The sequence below is a fragment of the Perna viridis genome, chromosome 8 (genome assembly GCF_037379345.1).
Source record: "Perna viridis isolate PV_CMFRI_1.1 ecotype Kerala chromosome 8, ASM3737934v1, whole genome shotgun sequence".
In the NCBI taxonomy this organism is placed as follows: domain Eukaryota; kingdom Metazoa; phylum Mollusca; class Bivalvia; order Mytilida; family Mytilidae; genus Perna; species Perna viridis.
The window spans coordinates 43,172,441-43,189,907 of record NC_142452.1 but is presented as its reverse complement, the minus strand read 5'-3'; the positions used below and the strand labels follow the sequence as shown (position 1 = coordinate 43,189,907).

The following is a 17,467-nucleotide window of genomic DNA, read 5'->3' as shown; positions in this document are numbered from 1 at the left end:
TGGCAGTGGAATATTTCTTAGTTTCCTATAGAGAGCAAATAGAGCTTTTTTGGGCTTGATCTATTAGACGATTTCTTGCAATAGTGAAACTGTCGTTGTAATTGAAAACCGTGCCTAGATATGTATACGACTCTATTTCTATATTTTTGTTATATATTTGAAATTGAAAATGTTGTTTACACTTTCTTTTACTGAAGACAATAACTTTTGTCTTTTCAGTATTAACTTGCAATTTCCATTCTTTACAGTAATTAGCAAATCCATCCAATGCTTTTTGTATAGCTTCCTTTGTTTCTGACATTATAATTGTATCATCTGCATAAAGCATCACAAATATTTTGACATATACATCAAACATTTCTGAGCATGAACTTTCTATCAAATTTAGATTTTGTACTTCATTTCTTGCAAACAGATTTCTAGATCATTCAAAAATATTGAGAACAAAAAAGGTGACGAGTTTTCTCCTTGTCTTACACCAACTCAACAGTTAAAAAAGTGCTGAGAGTTTACCTTGATGCCTAATACAAGACTTAATATTCTGATACATATTGAAAATAACTGAAAATATTTTTCCTGTTACATTGGATTTTTGAACTTTTAGCCACAGACCATCTCACTGTGTCAAATGCTTTTCTAAAGTCAACAAATGTGCAAAATAGTTTTTTACCTTTTGAAAAATATATAGCTAAAAGGGAGTGTAACACAAAAATGTTGTCAACAGTAGAATCAGATAAGAGCTCAATCTCATCAGAAAACATAGTAAGTCTTTCATTCAAAATGGATGAGAAGGTTTTCCCTAAGCATGAATTTAGTGTAATTCCTCTACAGTTATTTGGATCCGATACCAAACCTTTGTTCTTATAAATAGGTACAATAATTCCTTGTGACCAAAGTTCTGGTACAATACCTGTATCGATTACTAAATTAAAAATCTTTAAGTTTAGACATTAACTCCAAAACAGTGTTTTTAAGATATTCATTAAGAATATCATCAACTCCACAGGCTTTACCATTTTATATTTCTAATATTTTAACTATTTCATCCTCAGTGATTGGACCATTAAGTAATTCGTTCAATTCACTTGGTAAGTTGTTAAAAAAATTTTCAAAATCAAAAGTCATTTTCCCCCATGTTTTCTTTCTCATTTAGTTCTATGAAAAAATCGTACAATGTACCTACAGAAACATCACTTTTGTCTTTTTTCTTTTTTGTCTATGCTGTTTAATATTTTCCAAACATCCTTTGGGTCGGAATTGTTTGCTTTTCGTAATAGAGTTTGGAAGTTCATAGCTACAGGCAAAACTATAATCCGAAATATTTTGAATGATTATACATGTAATCGAGTACATATTTGGTGCCATGACAAACCTTGTGAATATCATTTTTAGTCCTACATATGTTTAGTGAATGAAAGAACGTTTTAATTATACGTAACACTTTTTATGAAAAAAAGTCCTACTATTTCCTAGTGCTACATTCTTATGTTTTAATGAATAAAATAAGCTAAAAGTTTCATCAAGTGTGTATGAATATATCACTTTCCTAAGTTAAGTCATGATACAAACTCGTAGTGCTGCTTGTTTATGTTTTAGTGAATAAAAGTTTTTTTTTGTTATTATCAAGAGCGTTCAAACAGGTCCATATTAACTTGGGTTCACTTGCAACTGTCGTCATCGTTTTCGGTGATGTTTTATAAATGTTGTAATTGACTAGAACAAATCCAATTTTACATGTAGTTGAATATCAAGAAGAGAACATTTGAAATACTGAATAATTTACCTATATTTTACCTGTTCCATGGCGCAAAAAGTTTATTACTTTCTTGGTGCAGAGTCAATACACTCCGTGCGGTTAAATCGATTTTTTTTCGGCGCAATTCGATTATTATTTTTCAAAAAGGTCGGAGTAAAATATATACTTTCAAATTTTTCCAACCACTTCCCTACTTGTCGTTCATCAAAATGGACAGAATCACTATGTCATGTGTGAAGATAGCGTCATGATAAGTCCAGGCCCCAGCGCCACAAAATTTGAAAAATTATTTAAGTCTAAGAAAATTTTAAACTATTTGACGTCATCAATTTCAAATACTTTCATTGGAGTTTCCATGGAAATTACGAATATTCTCTAACTTAATCATTTTTTCAGTTTTGTGGCGCTTGGACCTGATAATTATGTCAATTCCCTTTCAGCAATGCAAACCTTGTTCAGAGCTATTTCTGAACTCTCGATAGTTAAATCTAAATTTCAACTAGCTTTCTAACGCTCGCATGATGAAAAAAAAATGTTTTATGTCCATCATTTTTAAAGAAAATACAATGAAAACCACCGCTTCAAAAATTGCACCAAATATTAAAAAAAAGGTTGATTTTTTTGCGTAACCTCCTTTTGCCCTGTGCCTAATTGCAGGCAGGTTTCGTGACAAAACCTAATACAATTATTTTTTTTCAAATTTCCATGCATCAAGAACAAATAAGTAGATTTTTTTTGGGTGTTACCCCCTTTAACCCCTTATAACTAATCACAAGGCTCCCAGAAGCTTGAATCGCTCACCAGGTTATACTTTTGCCTTTCAAGAGCAATAACTCTAACACGGAGTTATCCTACAATTTAGACTCAAAGAAGACTTTGGTAGGACTTATAAGGATCTCTCTATCATACACTACAAGATATTTACTGAAAACTGTAAAAAACACTGTTGTTTTTCATCGTTTAAGGACAAAACGGAGTCGTCTGACAAAATTTATCCCTGCAGACTTGTGTAGACCTTATCATAAGGATCATTTCGGCAATTAAAAGTTTCTCTCTGTCACAATTTTCAAGATATTGACTGAAAACTGTAAATAAAAGTCATTTTTCCCCTTTCATGGGCAAAAACTCTAACAAGGAATAGTCCGATAAATTTGACCCCCACAGACTTTTCTAGGCCTTTAATAAGGATCACATACTAGTATGTGAAAAAATTCTGTGTGACCTTATTCCTTTTTATAGTATTGACAGTCATATTTTTCTTTTGATCAAAAATCCCCACATAAGTTCTATGCACAATAACCTATGAAGCATTTACACCAAGTTTGGTTCTAATTAGTATAGTAATTTCAGAGGAAAAGAGTTTAAGCTCACATAGGTCCCTTAATACTAAAAAAAATAGAGTAAAATTTGAGAAGTAAAACCTTCTACATTAATTTTAAATAAACACCTATTTAACCCCTTTTTCAAAACTGTAGGGGTCAAGTTTAAGTAACAAGCTTCCTCAAGTAGCAAATAACAATATATCAAAATTTCATGACATAAGGAATTCAACAAAGAAACTAAAAGTTGAACAATGCAAACAACCATCATAACATTATATGACTGCAATTTTTTGTGGTTGTATAAAAACAAAATGAAATGAAACAGTGACAAAATTTACTTTTTGTAAAAAAAAATGCTGTCTAAAATCATAACAGTCTATAAACTGAATTATGGTGATCACAGACAATATAGTTTTTAAATTTGATCACATTCAAATTATGAAAAAAAAACAACAAAAATATGACAACAAATTCACCTTCAATATATGGAGAGATTTCAGGGATAGATACAAAGATTTAAAAAAAGGGGGGAGTCCAAGCTATTAACTGCCAAATCTGCAATTTTTTTTTGCAAAGTAATCAAAATTTTCCTACTTGGTGGGGTTTGAAACTGCCACTGTACTTTCTTCCTGTCTAAAGACAATTGGATTTGTATTTATTGCCTTTATCATATCTTGAATATTTATTGTGTGACTGTAAAGTCCCTTGGAACAGGCAAATATAGGCAGTGAATTAGTATTTTCTCTAGAGCATCTTTTGAGTGGGGGTCTTCCTAAAAACAAGGCTTGCTCTTACATATGCAAATGCTTAATTCGTGAATACATGTTCAGAAACAATGGTGTACAGGGTTGGAACTTGGATTCAAAATTTATGAATGAGGGAGGGGAGGTGCCAGGATATTATTTGATTTTTTATCTGAATTCCTTACAAAATTAAACAAAAAAATTCCCAATTAAAATTGAAGTTGCTGAGAACTAAATACACACCCATAACTGAGAACATGAGTCACATTGACATGTAAGTCATTTAAAATTTTCTCAACCGTTCTTATTTGGATCAGTGATTCCTGAATATATTTGTTTTAAATATGTCTACGGAGAATCATAAGGAAGAGAGCTAAGTCCCAATACAAGTTTTAACACAAACCAGAGGCAGATCCAGGAGGAGCATAACCCTCTTCATAAACAGTAAGTGCTGACCTGGGTAGGACCTAGGAATATATCTCAGGTGTTACTAAAATTAATGTCTACATAACAGTCAAACTTGTCATAACAACCACTTGTATTCAGCAATAACTTGTCTAAAAAGACTAAGATAATAATATCCCTATGTCCACTTGTATTCAGCAATAACCTGTCTAAAAAGACTAAGATAATTATATCCCTATGTCCACTTGTATTCAGCAATAACCTGTCTAAAAAAAGACTAAGATAATAATATCCCTATGTTGCAGTGGTGGATCTGGAGGGGGCAGAGGGGACGTTCACCACTTTAAATTGTGAAAAAATATTTTTAGCATGAAATCTAATTTTTCACAAATTCTACTCCCAATTTTTTTTGCTGTGTAGTGCATTCTATGTAAAATTATCCTTATTATAAAAACTCCATCTCTTAAAATGTTTGTGTTCCTATGGAAAGTCTCTTTGGCAAAAACTAATTTTCTATTGAGGAAGCCTGGAATTTTTGTTAACTCAGAAGCACTAAAATACTTTTTAATTTTTTTACAGCAGCATCCAGATTTATTTTTTTTAAAAATCTACATCATTAAGTGATGAGGAAAAGATTGAATCATTTCATATTCTGTCTATTGCTGAATAATTTTAAAAAAAAATGCTATAATATAGAATAATTTTTTTTTCAGAACTAAATCCCATGCTCCCAAAGCTAAAAAATGGTTGGTGCCTTAAGGAGGTAGACCTAGGGTAAGGGGCACAACTCTTAGAAATCATTGGAATGTTTGTATTCATTATTTTACATTAATCTCATGTAAGCATCATAGTGACTTGGGCTGATTTCATTCTGTTTCAGAGAAAAGCTTGAAAGGTTTTGGTGAAATTGAATATGATACAAACATATCACTGATTTCATGAGTTATGTCCCTTACCCCAGGTCTACCTCCTTAAAACAGACTTGACTATACTTTCCTTCTTTTACAGTATGGCCAATTTTAGGCAAAGTGTCTGCCTGTCCCACCCCTTTTATCTACTCATGAAGACACTGAGTAACTTTTTAAGGTAAACATGTAGATACTAATTCATCTCAAACTTACATCAAAATTTATGGTCACAGATTATCTTCAAGTGACTACATGTTACCTTTATATTATTTAACTATAAAATGAGATAAAAAGTGAAAATGTAGTTTCAATAGAGAAGTCTGATTATTATCAAAACTCCAAAGCAGTATTTGGGGAACTTGATGACGGCTCTGTTTCCATGGCATCAGAATCCTGTTTTTTGTTTCCAATTTCCAGTCCAGGGGTATCACTTTTGTTATCATTTTCAACATTTGAATCAGGTCCTGACTTAGCTTTTTTATCATCTGTATCAATGCTTAAATCACTTTCTACTTTTTCATCAATCTCTGTCTTAACATCCATTTTTTCTCCTGCTTCACCATCCTCACCACTCAGGGTGTCATTTGAGTCTTGTATATAATCATAACCTCCAACTGTTTCTTCTATATACTTCATTTCTTGGGACTCGTCCATTAAATCTTCGCCTAAATTGTAATGGTACTTTTCATCTGTTTCCTTATCTGACTCATATCCATTTTCAACTTTTCTCATGTAGTCTTGAATATATTGCCGTTCATTCTCAATTCTCAACGTTTCAACCCAATAGTCCTTACAACTTTTGTAGCAGTTTTTCAAAGTCTTCTTTTCCAAAGCTTCCTCGATAATGAACTCTAAGAATTTCACTTTGATATGCTCATATCCCATTTCTCCTAGACACTTCAGAATTCTGGTGATCCTCAAATAGTTATGGTAGGACCTAAAAAAGAAAAGTCAAAATTAGTTTTTTAGCATAAATTTTTGTAAGAGTCAGGCAAAATGGACAAAAAATAAGAAACATGCATGTCAAAAACCCACCAATCTGACAATATAAATTCACTCAAGGATACTTTCTCTACTTGAATAGGCCATTATTTGACCTCAGCAAATCTGGATTTTTCCAGTAATTTATCAATAGAAAGGTAAGAAAAAATGAGGTACACAGCAGAGTTATCTGCTCTTGAAATTTTCATTTCCAGTGCTTTTCAAAGAAATTGTAACTAAATTTACTGAAATGGTATGGACATTTTTTCTTCGTATGTACCAACAATGGCATCACACCACAGCTGATTGATTGACTGATTGTTGTGGTTTAACGCCCAAGCAGCAATATTTCAACTATATTCAGGCGATGAACATGAAATGAATGATAAAATGAACATGAAATGATGATGATGATAAAATGAAAAAAGGGATAGGACACAAGGACAATTAGGGTTGACAAATATTGATTGCTACTAGAAAAAGGGAGGGACAGGTAAGCACTCTACCAAGACGTTTTTTTAAGAAAATATGTTCACAAAGTATTCCTGAGATGATAAATGTTGAAAATAGTTGCAATTATTTCAAACTGTGTAGAATACTGCGAACCAACTCGTATCAATTTTATTTCACTACTATTTATTTTTCGGTATTTACTTTAATCTGTAATGAAAGCCATTTACGGGACATATTCATACTGATTTAAAAAAATACAAGCATTCCAATGATTTGTAAGAGTTGTGTCCATAACCCTACATCTACCTCCTTAAACTATAACTGTAAACAATAGTTAATCTCATCCTTAGAATAATCATTTGGAATTAGTGTAGCTGAGATAGTTGAAATAGAATTTGGATAGATGGTGGAATGGAAGGCAGATGTATATACAGCTTAATTCATACCATAAATTGGGATATTTTGGCGTCAGGTTATTCTAGTGGTTTTCTATCAACATAAGCATGTTTAAATTTGGTGCATTCAGAATGATAAAAGTTTCATTTTGCCATTTTTCCTTACAGTGGAAACAAACAATCCTTCATTTATGATCCTTAAAGGAATCTAACCAGTGACCGATCCAGAGATCACTTCAAAGGAGGGAAGCACCATATGGGGACCCCCAAAAATGCATGCATTTTATGTGGGCTGCCCCCCCCCCAATCCCCTTGAATCCAATGATACACAATGTATGTATTGGCATTTCATATTTTCACAAAAGTTATATCATGGCATGTTTATTTTTGGCACTTTCTAAAGAGAGTGCCAAAATAAACCAAAATAAAACTACGACCAAAATATCCCAATTTACAGTACCACTCACTGGTTCAATAGCAGTAGTACTTACCTATTCAAATGGGCAAATCGTTCCTTCCAATTCTTATTCTTCTCTAATTCACCAGTCATTTTATCTTTAATCTTCATGCCATAGAAATCAAGCATCATCTCATACGACTTCATAACTCTGTGATGAACTTTGGGATTCTCTTTGATTTTCTAAATAGATAAAAATAAAGTGCTTTACAAGAAACAGCTTGATCATGCTGATATGACCCAAGAGTTCACACCTTGAACAGCGAGGACAGGTTTGGACATAAAGTTCAAACTGTAAACAGCTTTAAATTGGGATTATGATTAATTTTTTGCCATAGCATTAGATTCTGACCAAAATAAAGTTGGTCAGAGAACTTTACATCTCACAATTTGACATGAAAAATAAACAATTTATTCATGTCTATTGCTGGTCATTTTTGGTTCCAATGGTCTAAAGTTTACAACCATAACATTTTATATTTATTAATTCTTGTTTTTTCAGCCAATGATTCATAAACAGTTCAGGCCATGACTCCTAAAACCAATACCAGTCCAGTCTTTGTAGTATAGAACCTTGTATATAATTTTAATAGAGATTCATACATTTATACTATAGTATTATAATTTAATTTCATGAAATTTTTGCTTTTGGCCCTTGGATTGGATCATTAACCTCAAATCAATACTTATGATTTGTTTATGGTATGAAACATTGTTACGAAATTTTACAAAGTTTCATCAATAAATATTGAAATTACCACACAAAACCTTTGTATCTTACTTCATATTTTATGAAATTTTCTATCAAAACCCCATAATTTCTTCAAATGTCAGTAGAGCAGAAAGTCAAACACATCAAAACACAATTGTATATTAAAAAAACAACTCAATTATTGCAAGTGATAAAAAAAAATCCAGAAAGGTGTCATATCTATGAATACAAATCTTTCTCTTACTAACCTTGAGGTACAATGTACATTCAGTATTGTGATCATGTTGTCAGTCCGTTTGTCCGTTTTTCATACTCTATTCTGCAACTCCTCTGAAAGGGCTTAAAGGACTCATAGATTCTTTATTTCATAATTCCATTGTGTACCTTTTATTTTGTTTATTAATTTAAATGACTTATTGGGTTTCCTGATGCAAAATATTGGACCGAATCATTTGTTGACCAAAGGGGACCTAGAGTCCTCTAAACTGCAACTCCTCTGAAACTGCTCAACGATGTTCGATGAAACTTTCACATATTCTCTATTACATAATGCCACTTTGCACCTTTTTTTTTTAATCTGAAAATCACTCATAGGGTATCCTTTATGGTTTCTGTGGAGGGAAGCGAGTGAGGGGGAAATCATCAAGTGAGCTGTGCTCACAGTATTATTAGAAGGAATTTAGATGCCTTGTTTCAAACATGAAAAATCAGGTATCTAGAATGTTGTATTGTATTTGAGATCATTTAAGAAGGTAGACCTGGGTTTAAAGGACATAACTTTTACAGATCATTGCAACATTTGCCTCAAGCATTTTACATTAATCTGTTCTAAGCATGAAAGTAACTTGGATTGATTTCATTCTATTTCAAATGAAGGCTTGCTAGGCTTGAGTGAAATTAAATATGATGCAAACATATTACTGATTTCAAGAGTTATGTGCCTTACCCCAGATCTAATTCCTTAAATACAGGCAGGAAATTATCACATGCCACCATGATCAGTGCTCAAATTTACAACTAGTCACAGCAATGACCACTGGATGTTTCGCAGAAAATTGATTTAGTATACCTGCTTTTAAAAACACTGCCCTTTCTACAAACTTGTACTCATCATCAGGGTATGACCTAATTTCATTATTGTAAAACTTCAGCCACTTTGTGGTGGGATAATTGAAACTTCTTATAAAGAATGATTCAGTATGAATACATCATGAAGGTTAACTTAGATATACGGGTAGTCATTCAAAACCCATTGTGAAAAATAATTTCCTCTGTAAGTTTCTTCAATTTTCAACAATGTTTCAACTTTTGATGTAGGCTGTATTATCAAATTTTGAATCTACCCATTGAAATGAGTAAGAAATTAACAGGCCTATAATTGTCACAAGAAAATGTCCCTTATCAAATATTTTTCAAAACTATAAGTTCTTTTTAAAATTCCAACTTACTTCTATTTCATGCATCTGTAGTTCTTGTGCATGAAAGTTCATTCCTGCAGATTCACGCAAGGGGAACAACCTAAAAATATAAAACAAAAGTAGGAGTAAATAAAATGCTTTGCAAGGTGCAGCTTTATATGCCCAATGGGGTCGAAACCTAAACAGTTGTGGCAAGTATGGACACACCAGCCAAGCTTGATACAACTCTGAATCTTGATAGCGATTAAATATTTGACATAGGAAAAGAATTTGACCAAAATCCTAATGGCTCCATATTCCTCAAGAAAAGCAAGATCAATCCCAGCCTTCCAGGTATGGCACCTTAGGTACAATTTTAAAGAGAACCATTCACTTTCACTCAAGTTATTATCTTTACACCAGGACATGGCTTGTTTCTGGCCCCTTTATGGTCCCTCATTCTTTATCAGTTCAAATTACAACATCTACAATCAATTCCAGCCTTCCTTTTGTGGTACATAGTACCTTGAACTACACTTTGAAAGTGATCCATTCACAATTAATCAAGTTATTGGCCTTACATCACTAAATTTATCTATCTCCCATTTAAGCTATTGAGTAACACTAACAACTTAATATAATGTAAACGTTTATTTCATCTTGCCAAAATATTACTCACCACTGAATATATCCATGATGCCTCTCTAATCTTTGATAGTCTCCAAACCACTTCTGATGAATATTTGTGATGTAATCACCTGGCAATATACAAATCAAAAGTTATCAGGTATAATTCCTTTTATTATCATGCAATCATCATCATCTTCCACAATATACAATGTGTTGAACACAGCTGTGCTGTATTTTGTGGGAACACATTAGTGGTCTTAAGGTAGTCTGCTTGTCTTAAGTGCTGAAGTCCATAAGTTTGATCCCCAGTTACCAAAGACATTAAAATTAGTTTCTACTGCTTCTCTGCCAAGCATGTGGCATTTAGGAGATAGCGTGAAGACTGCATAGAGTCAAAATAATGAGTCAAAGTGGCCTAGTGGGTTGACAAATCTACCTGCTGACAGTTGTTTCTATGAGCTAGCACTTTTAATATCTGGCTCTGATTGTCAGACTAGTGTGTTTGATTGATCTAACATTCTTGTCCATAAATGCATGAAATATCTACGGATAGCCTAGGATAGCGAACTAAAATATATCAACCAATGTGTTTTTTTGTACATATTTCCTTATAACAGTACCTTTTTAGTCATGTATATAATTTTTGGCCAATAAATATTAATCTCTGGTGGTTCTCAAATCATGAAAATTGATTTACCATACCTGCTTTAAAAAACACTGCCCTTTCTTTAAATTTGTACTCACCATCAGGGTATGACCTAATTTCATTATTGTAAAACCTCCAGTTTTCATCTTTATTTGGGTCATCTTTTTTGCCCTACAAAAGAAAATAAAGGCTCTAAAGTCTTAACAGCTTGAATTGTTCACCTGGCTTGATTCAATTCAATTTTTTAAAAGCGGTCTGTTTTAACGTTAAAAATTGCCAAAAGATGTTAAGAGCAATAACTCCAACATGGCTTAACAGATTTAGGCAAAAATTTGACCACAGGCTGAACACTTTTATTCCATCAAAGTTTTGATGGGTATGATAAATCCTAACAGTTTTAGAGATACATGTATATGCAAACAATTTCTGTCTGTCCTCTATGTTCTAGTTTCAGTAATGGCAACCATGTTTTTCAATGGATCAAAAATCCCCACATCAGTTCTATGCAGAGTGCATACCAAGTTTGGTTCAATTTGGTCTATTAGTGTCAAAGGAAAAAACATATAAAAGTAATAACATTAAAAATAGTGAAAAAAACTTCAAAAGGGGCAATAACTCCAACAAGGCTTAACAGATTTACACAAACATTTGACCACAGATAGATCTCAACCTACTGAACACTTTTACCTCATTATATTTTAAATAAACTTAACAATTTTGGATATAAATGTGAAAAGCTTCTGTCTGACCACTATATTCTTGTTTAGTTAAGGCGACCATGTTTTCGATTGATAAAAATCCTCACATCAGTTCCATGCAGAATACCTTGAGAAATATTCATACTAAATATGGTTTTTATTGGTACAATAGTCTCAAAGGAGAAGGATTTTGAAAAATTGTTCATAACAATAACTGACCCCAAATAACCTATGACATTTTCTGGTCAAGTGAGCTAAAATCATAAAATGTTGAGTTAATTTGACCTTGCTTAATTTTTCATGATAATATGAGTATGGGTCCTTATCTATTGATGATCAAATCTCCTGTACCTGCTGAGCATTTGAGCATTGAAATAAAGCTACAACTCTGCATAAAAATTTTCATTATCCTACTTTCAATATGTATTAGTAAAATGGTACATAAGATACAGCTTGATACATGTACGACCACAATGGTTGAACTCTAAGCAGTTGGGCCCAGTATGGATACACCATTCAAACTTGATGCAGCTTTGATTTTTTACTGTTATTAAACAAGTGACACATACGAATTTGTCCCCTAATTCATAATTGGTTCATGGCACAACAGCTACATGGTACTTACATTGTGCATGTATTTCTTATAAAATTTTAGAAGTGATTTCAGCTTGAAGAAACAAATTACATGTATTGAATAAATACTGTATTAATTGTACATATGTGTACAATGTACATGTTCTCATTTTAAATCTATTTGATCTGGAATTTCTACCATTTAAAGCATTTAAAACTGAAGATGAATAATACAGAACCTGAAATTACTCAAGTGTCTCATCTGACAGTCTCTGCTGTATAACTAAATGTGTATACATGTACATGTGTATGTACACATGCACATAGCCCTTGAAACTTTAAAAAAATCTATCTAAACTCAAGACATACAGGATAACCATTTCTGTAGTCCTCTGAATCTTTCTTTCTCCAATCTGTAAACATCCAGCTTGACCAAAATGTGTCTGAAGAAGTTTGGCCCCCATCTGCTGCTGATGTCTTGCTGAATCGTGTTCTCTGTTCAAAGTATATACAAAGCATTGTTTATCATTATTCATTTTCATCAAATGCCATACTGTAAAATGGAAAAAGAGTCATTTTTTGTGAACAGAGTCCTTGATTTCCTGTAACCACCCTTTTAATATCATCTTCACCTTCAAATGTGCACTACAAAGATCAACATAAATAAGCAACCCATTTCTCATTTCTGTAATGGTAAACAGGCTTTTAACTAAAAATGTTTACTTGGAAGCCCACAAGTTCAAGTTAAGTAGTCAATATATTAGTTCTTTAGAATCACAGTAGAAACTGTAGTACCCAACACCAAATTTTATGGGCAATTGGCAAGTGTGCCCCTGCTAATTTCAAACCCTGGTATTTTCCACAATCAAAATGGCACTGACTGAAAATGACGGACTAGTTGAATGTTGAAGATCTCACCACAGTTAAGTAGTCCTTTTTCATATTCTCAATTTTGACATTTTTTTTTTTAATTTTAAGCAATGGGAAGTAATTCTCCAACCAGACAGACTGGTTTCCTGTCTAACTGGAGCAATGGACAGCAGTAAACATCAAATTCAAATATTTGATTTATTTGAGCTGTGTTAAGTACTTAGATACTTTTAATTAATTTATTTCAACCATTTAGGTTCTTACCAAAGTCAAAATAATTAAAGTTTCAAGGAAAAATGTTTCTTGTTCCTTTCCCCAATGAGACTGCAAACTGTTGGTGGGTTATGTCCCTTTAAAAAAAACTTGGTAAAATGGTTTGCATTCTGTGAATATGAAAAAGGTCTATTTAATTTTCTGGAACTACATTTACCATTTGATTTGTGAAATCTTGATACTTCACGATCTACAGATGCTTTAGAAATAAACAAAACAATGATGCATAGACAAACATTTCAAAGATGTCACTGTCATTTGATCGGAACTACTCAGACATTTAAAAAATAAAAATTTCTGTTTAAGAAGATATTGATAAAACCCTGCATTTGATGCTGAACCTGGAACAGTTTGTCAGAGATAATTTTTCAAAAATTTGGAATGTCCTTCACAGGCTCCCACTGATCAAAATATATCTTAATCAAACTCGCCAAAAGTGATAAATGACATGAAGTCTACTGGTTTGAATGGGAACCAAGATTTGTATAACTTTATGCTTTTTTAAGATACATGTACATGTATAAGGCAAAAAAAATAAATACGCTGTTTCCTGCTTCCCTTCCTACACTTTGGTCAGCTTGAGTTTTATTTTTCCACTCTACATGGTGGAGGAAAATAGTCTCTCTATTTTAACTCTACTGTGTCTCAACCAAAAATAAAACTGAGGTAAAATTACTGCAAATTAACTTTTTCCAATTATTTTCTCTGTATATAATCAAAACCTTGTTTAACTCACAGAATTATTGTCTACATATATATGTTTATCTTGGTATGTTTGCAAAAGGAAAAGGCTAAAAACATATTTTAAGGAGGTAGACCTAGGGTAAGGGACACAACTCTTACAAATCATTGGAATGTTTGTATTTCTGCATTTTACCTCAATGTCATGTAAGCATCAAAGAAACTTGGATTGATTTCATTGTGTCAAATGAAAGCTTCATAGGCTTTGGTGAAATTGAATATGATACAAACATATCACTGATTTCATGAGTTATGTCCCATACCCTAGGTCTACCTCCTTAAAATGGTAACTCCACTGTGTTGGGTTGTGAAACTGTGACCCAATTTAACTCCACCTCAATCATGTAGAGTTGAAAAATTAAAATTCATGCTGATAGCATACAGTAGATTTTTGTGCCCACCCTAAACATTGTATGGCCATTTTGGCTCAAGCACTGAAAAAGTCTAGATTGTGACTTATTTCCCCATTAACTCACTGTAAACTGTTATAATAAAAACAATTTCCCTACCTACATACCCTTTTATTTTCTTGTTGGTAGCAGGAAACATGTACCTACATGTACATGTAACAGTAGAAGCACTTTCCATCATTTAGTGCAGGCGAAATTTCCAAACTGTCCTAAATGAGAAAAGCAAATTGAATGTAGATTAATTTGGTTTCTTTTCTGGACATATGGAACCACAGACAAGTTGTCCCAACTCCAATACTCACTGGTACCTGCAGTCCGAATTTCCTCTGACCCTGCAACCCTCCTCTTTTTTATTGAATAGGATATATTATAAATGGAGTCTAATATTATTGAAAAAAATATTATCCCTTGGGTGTTCTCCATAATCACTTTATATTAAAATATTTAGTACCAGCTAATGAAACCTGAGATTCAAGTCCTGGCTACATGTAGCAATATTATATCACTACATTACAATTTTCAATATGCCAACAAATGACTAATTCTAAAAAAAACATGTCATGAGATTTGGTGAGTTTAAAATAAAAAAATGGAAAATCAAAATTTAACACAAAAGTAGCTTTTAATTTTTAACAACAAATTTATTTCAAGCTTGCTTCTGACCATGAGAACTTCCAGAATTATAGATGTTCAAAATATCGATAGGTCAGCAAATATGGCAAATACCTAGAAAGTAGAGGATATCACTAGTAAATGTAAAAATTGTAATAAATAATAATCAGCACCAGCTTAATTGAAGAATAATTAGGCATTATAAGGTCAGGTAAACTTGCAATAATAGATGAAATTTTGCCATCTGCATGCAGTAAAAGACTTTTTTCAGCCTACCTTTCTTGAAATATTTAGACTGCAACTGACTTGTTTGGTTTAAAACATGATTGACTTTCACAATGTTCAAATCTTTTAAAAATACTAATATAATCTTTAACGTCAAATTGTCAAAATCATGTGTGATTAAAAAACTACATAGAAGTAGGTAAAATGACTAAGTATAAAGTCCTGTTCTGTATGGATGAAAAAAATTCTAGGGAAAGAAATCCAGTTCTAAAAAATAACAAAGCTAAAAATTCCTGTTGGGTTTATAACTTAAAAGAAAACCCTGTTACTGTCCTGGTAATGACCAGAAAAGTACAAGTGACAGTAACAGGAAGTGAAAACAAGACCAGGATTCTCAGGGCTGGGATTTTCATTTATTACATGTCTTGCTCTTCATTGGGAGAATTTTAGTTTTTTTTTTCAAAATCCTGCTGGAATCCTGGTTTAGTCAAGCTGGACTCCAGTTGGATTCCAGTTGACATTTTCATACAGGGAGCATTTTTAAATGTTTCATCTTCCTCATATCAATAACAGGGTTGACAAAACTTATGAAAGGTGTATGAATTAATAGCGAGCACTGCAAAGCGGTGTGAGCTCTACTGTTATTATGTGTACTTTTTAAATTTCCCTTAGGGTTCCCCAATATACAAAAGAAAAAGAATTCATGTCCCGGAAGTAACAAAAAGTGACTGTCCTTACAGAGAAAATTCATCATTTCCTTCAATCAAACAAATAAAAAAATATAGGTTAAGATTATGTTACAAAAAAAATAAATTAATTTTTCTGATAGTTGTCAAGTCTTTCTCTATTTTTTTTTATTTATTTAAAGAAGTAGATGTTGCTGTTGCCAAGAACCTAACCAGCCTTGGAAAAAAATATAACTCCGATTAAATTTTCAAAATCGAAGCATAGCTTTTTGTTTTGAATTTGCAGCTGTCGTCTTAATTTTGTTTACGTCACATGATATGTGTAAAATATTCCCACCAACCGTGGAAAACTGTAATATTTCTGGTATCTGTACAGATAGATATGACCGACCAAAACTGAAATGGATGTTGTTAGAGAAGCCCTTAAGGGATAAAAAATGTAAATTATTGCGAAGTGGGATTGGAATATTTTGGGGAGAAAAAAATTTAACTTATTAATTTATTAAAAAAACTCCCCCATTAATTAACAAGACATATTTTCAAATAGAAATATTGATTTCTCTTGCTGCTGAAAGATAAATAAAAATGTTGTAGTTGCAAAGCAAAAATATTCATCCAGATCAACTCCCGTCTGTTTAATGTCCTTTATTATTTTTACGAATCTCGCACCGATGCTACATGTATAGTAAAGCTCATGGTGCTTGCTGATTTAGGCATTGCCTACTCCATTTTATTTTTTTTTTTGTGTGGGGGAACATATTACAAAAAGTTATTGAATGAATCATGACACGTTCCCAGGAACTATAGAAGAAGAACTGTTTATTCACCAATAAAGGGCCCATAAAGGGCATGATTACAATACAATTTTTTTTTTACATACAACAGTTTTGATTGAACATATATAATAACATATAATATCAACAGTTAATTTACAAACTAAATAACTGTCACATTTTTTGAGCTTTTACTTGCATTATGAGTAATACATCATAGTAATCAGCACATTGTGTTTAGTTATCATACTGGCACACCTCAGTTTCATTTATAAAATTGGATTATGATAATGGAAATTATAATTATGATCATCAAATTATTATATGAATAAAGAATGTAAATGTATATTCACTTAAGGACATATGTATTTTCAATAGTGATAAGAATGCATTAAAAAAAAGAAAAGAAAAAAAAAAATAAATGCAGTGGACATAATTCTCACTAGAAGCCTCCTTGTGCCCAGTGCAGAGAAGCAAGTCTTTTGAGTTGCTTCAAGACAAAGGACACCAAGGGACGGTGCTCTAGGCTTCAAGTATGAAAATTAAGAAAAAAGTTAGTATAATAAAGCCCTGATGTACCCTGTCAATGGAATTGCCTTTCTCTTTATCATTTCCCTTTTTGTCTTTATCTTTTGATGCTCTACTGAAGTAGTCACCCATAGTCGTTTGCTTCGAGGTCATATTTTGAATATATCATTCATTGTTCGCTTTCTGTTTGTTTATTTAGCTTCCTGGTTATTTCACCAGAAAATGAAACAGGAAGTTACAAATTTCGTTTCGTCCCACTTGAATTTAGGACCA

The 17,467-nt window shown here is 32.4% G+C and overlaps 1 protein-coding gene across 2 annotated transcripts; it reads right to left on the bottom strand.

Annotated features, from left to right (window-relative positions):
• Positions 1 to 287: 287 nt before the first annotated feature.
• LOC148610627 (opioid growth factor receptor-like protein 1) lies at positions 288 to 17,434 on the bottom strand. Of its 2 annotated transcripts, none has more exons than XM_088595842.1 (7): positions 17,246 to 17,434; positions 12,446 to 12,571; positions 10,904 to 10,976; positions 10,209 to 10,287; positions 9,581 to 9,650; positions 7,455 to 7,603; positions 288 to 6,071 (listed from the first exon to the last, which is right to left on the bottom strand). In XM_088595842.1, exons 1-7 carry the CDS (start codon positions 17,345 to 17,347, stop codon positions 5,465 to 5,467), a joined length of 1,206 nt encoding a protein of 401 aa, XP_088451968.1. In that variant the 5' UTR covers positions 17,348 to 17,434; the 3' UTR covers positions 288 to 5,464. The 2 variants fall into 2 exon arrangements, with proteins under 2 accessions (XP_088451968.1, XP_088451969.1); XM_088595843.1 differs by lacking the exon at positions 17,246 to 17,434 and adding an exon at positions 14,478 to 14,579.
• Positions 17,435 to 17,467: the final 33 nt, after the last annotated feature.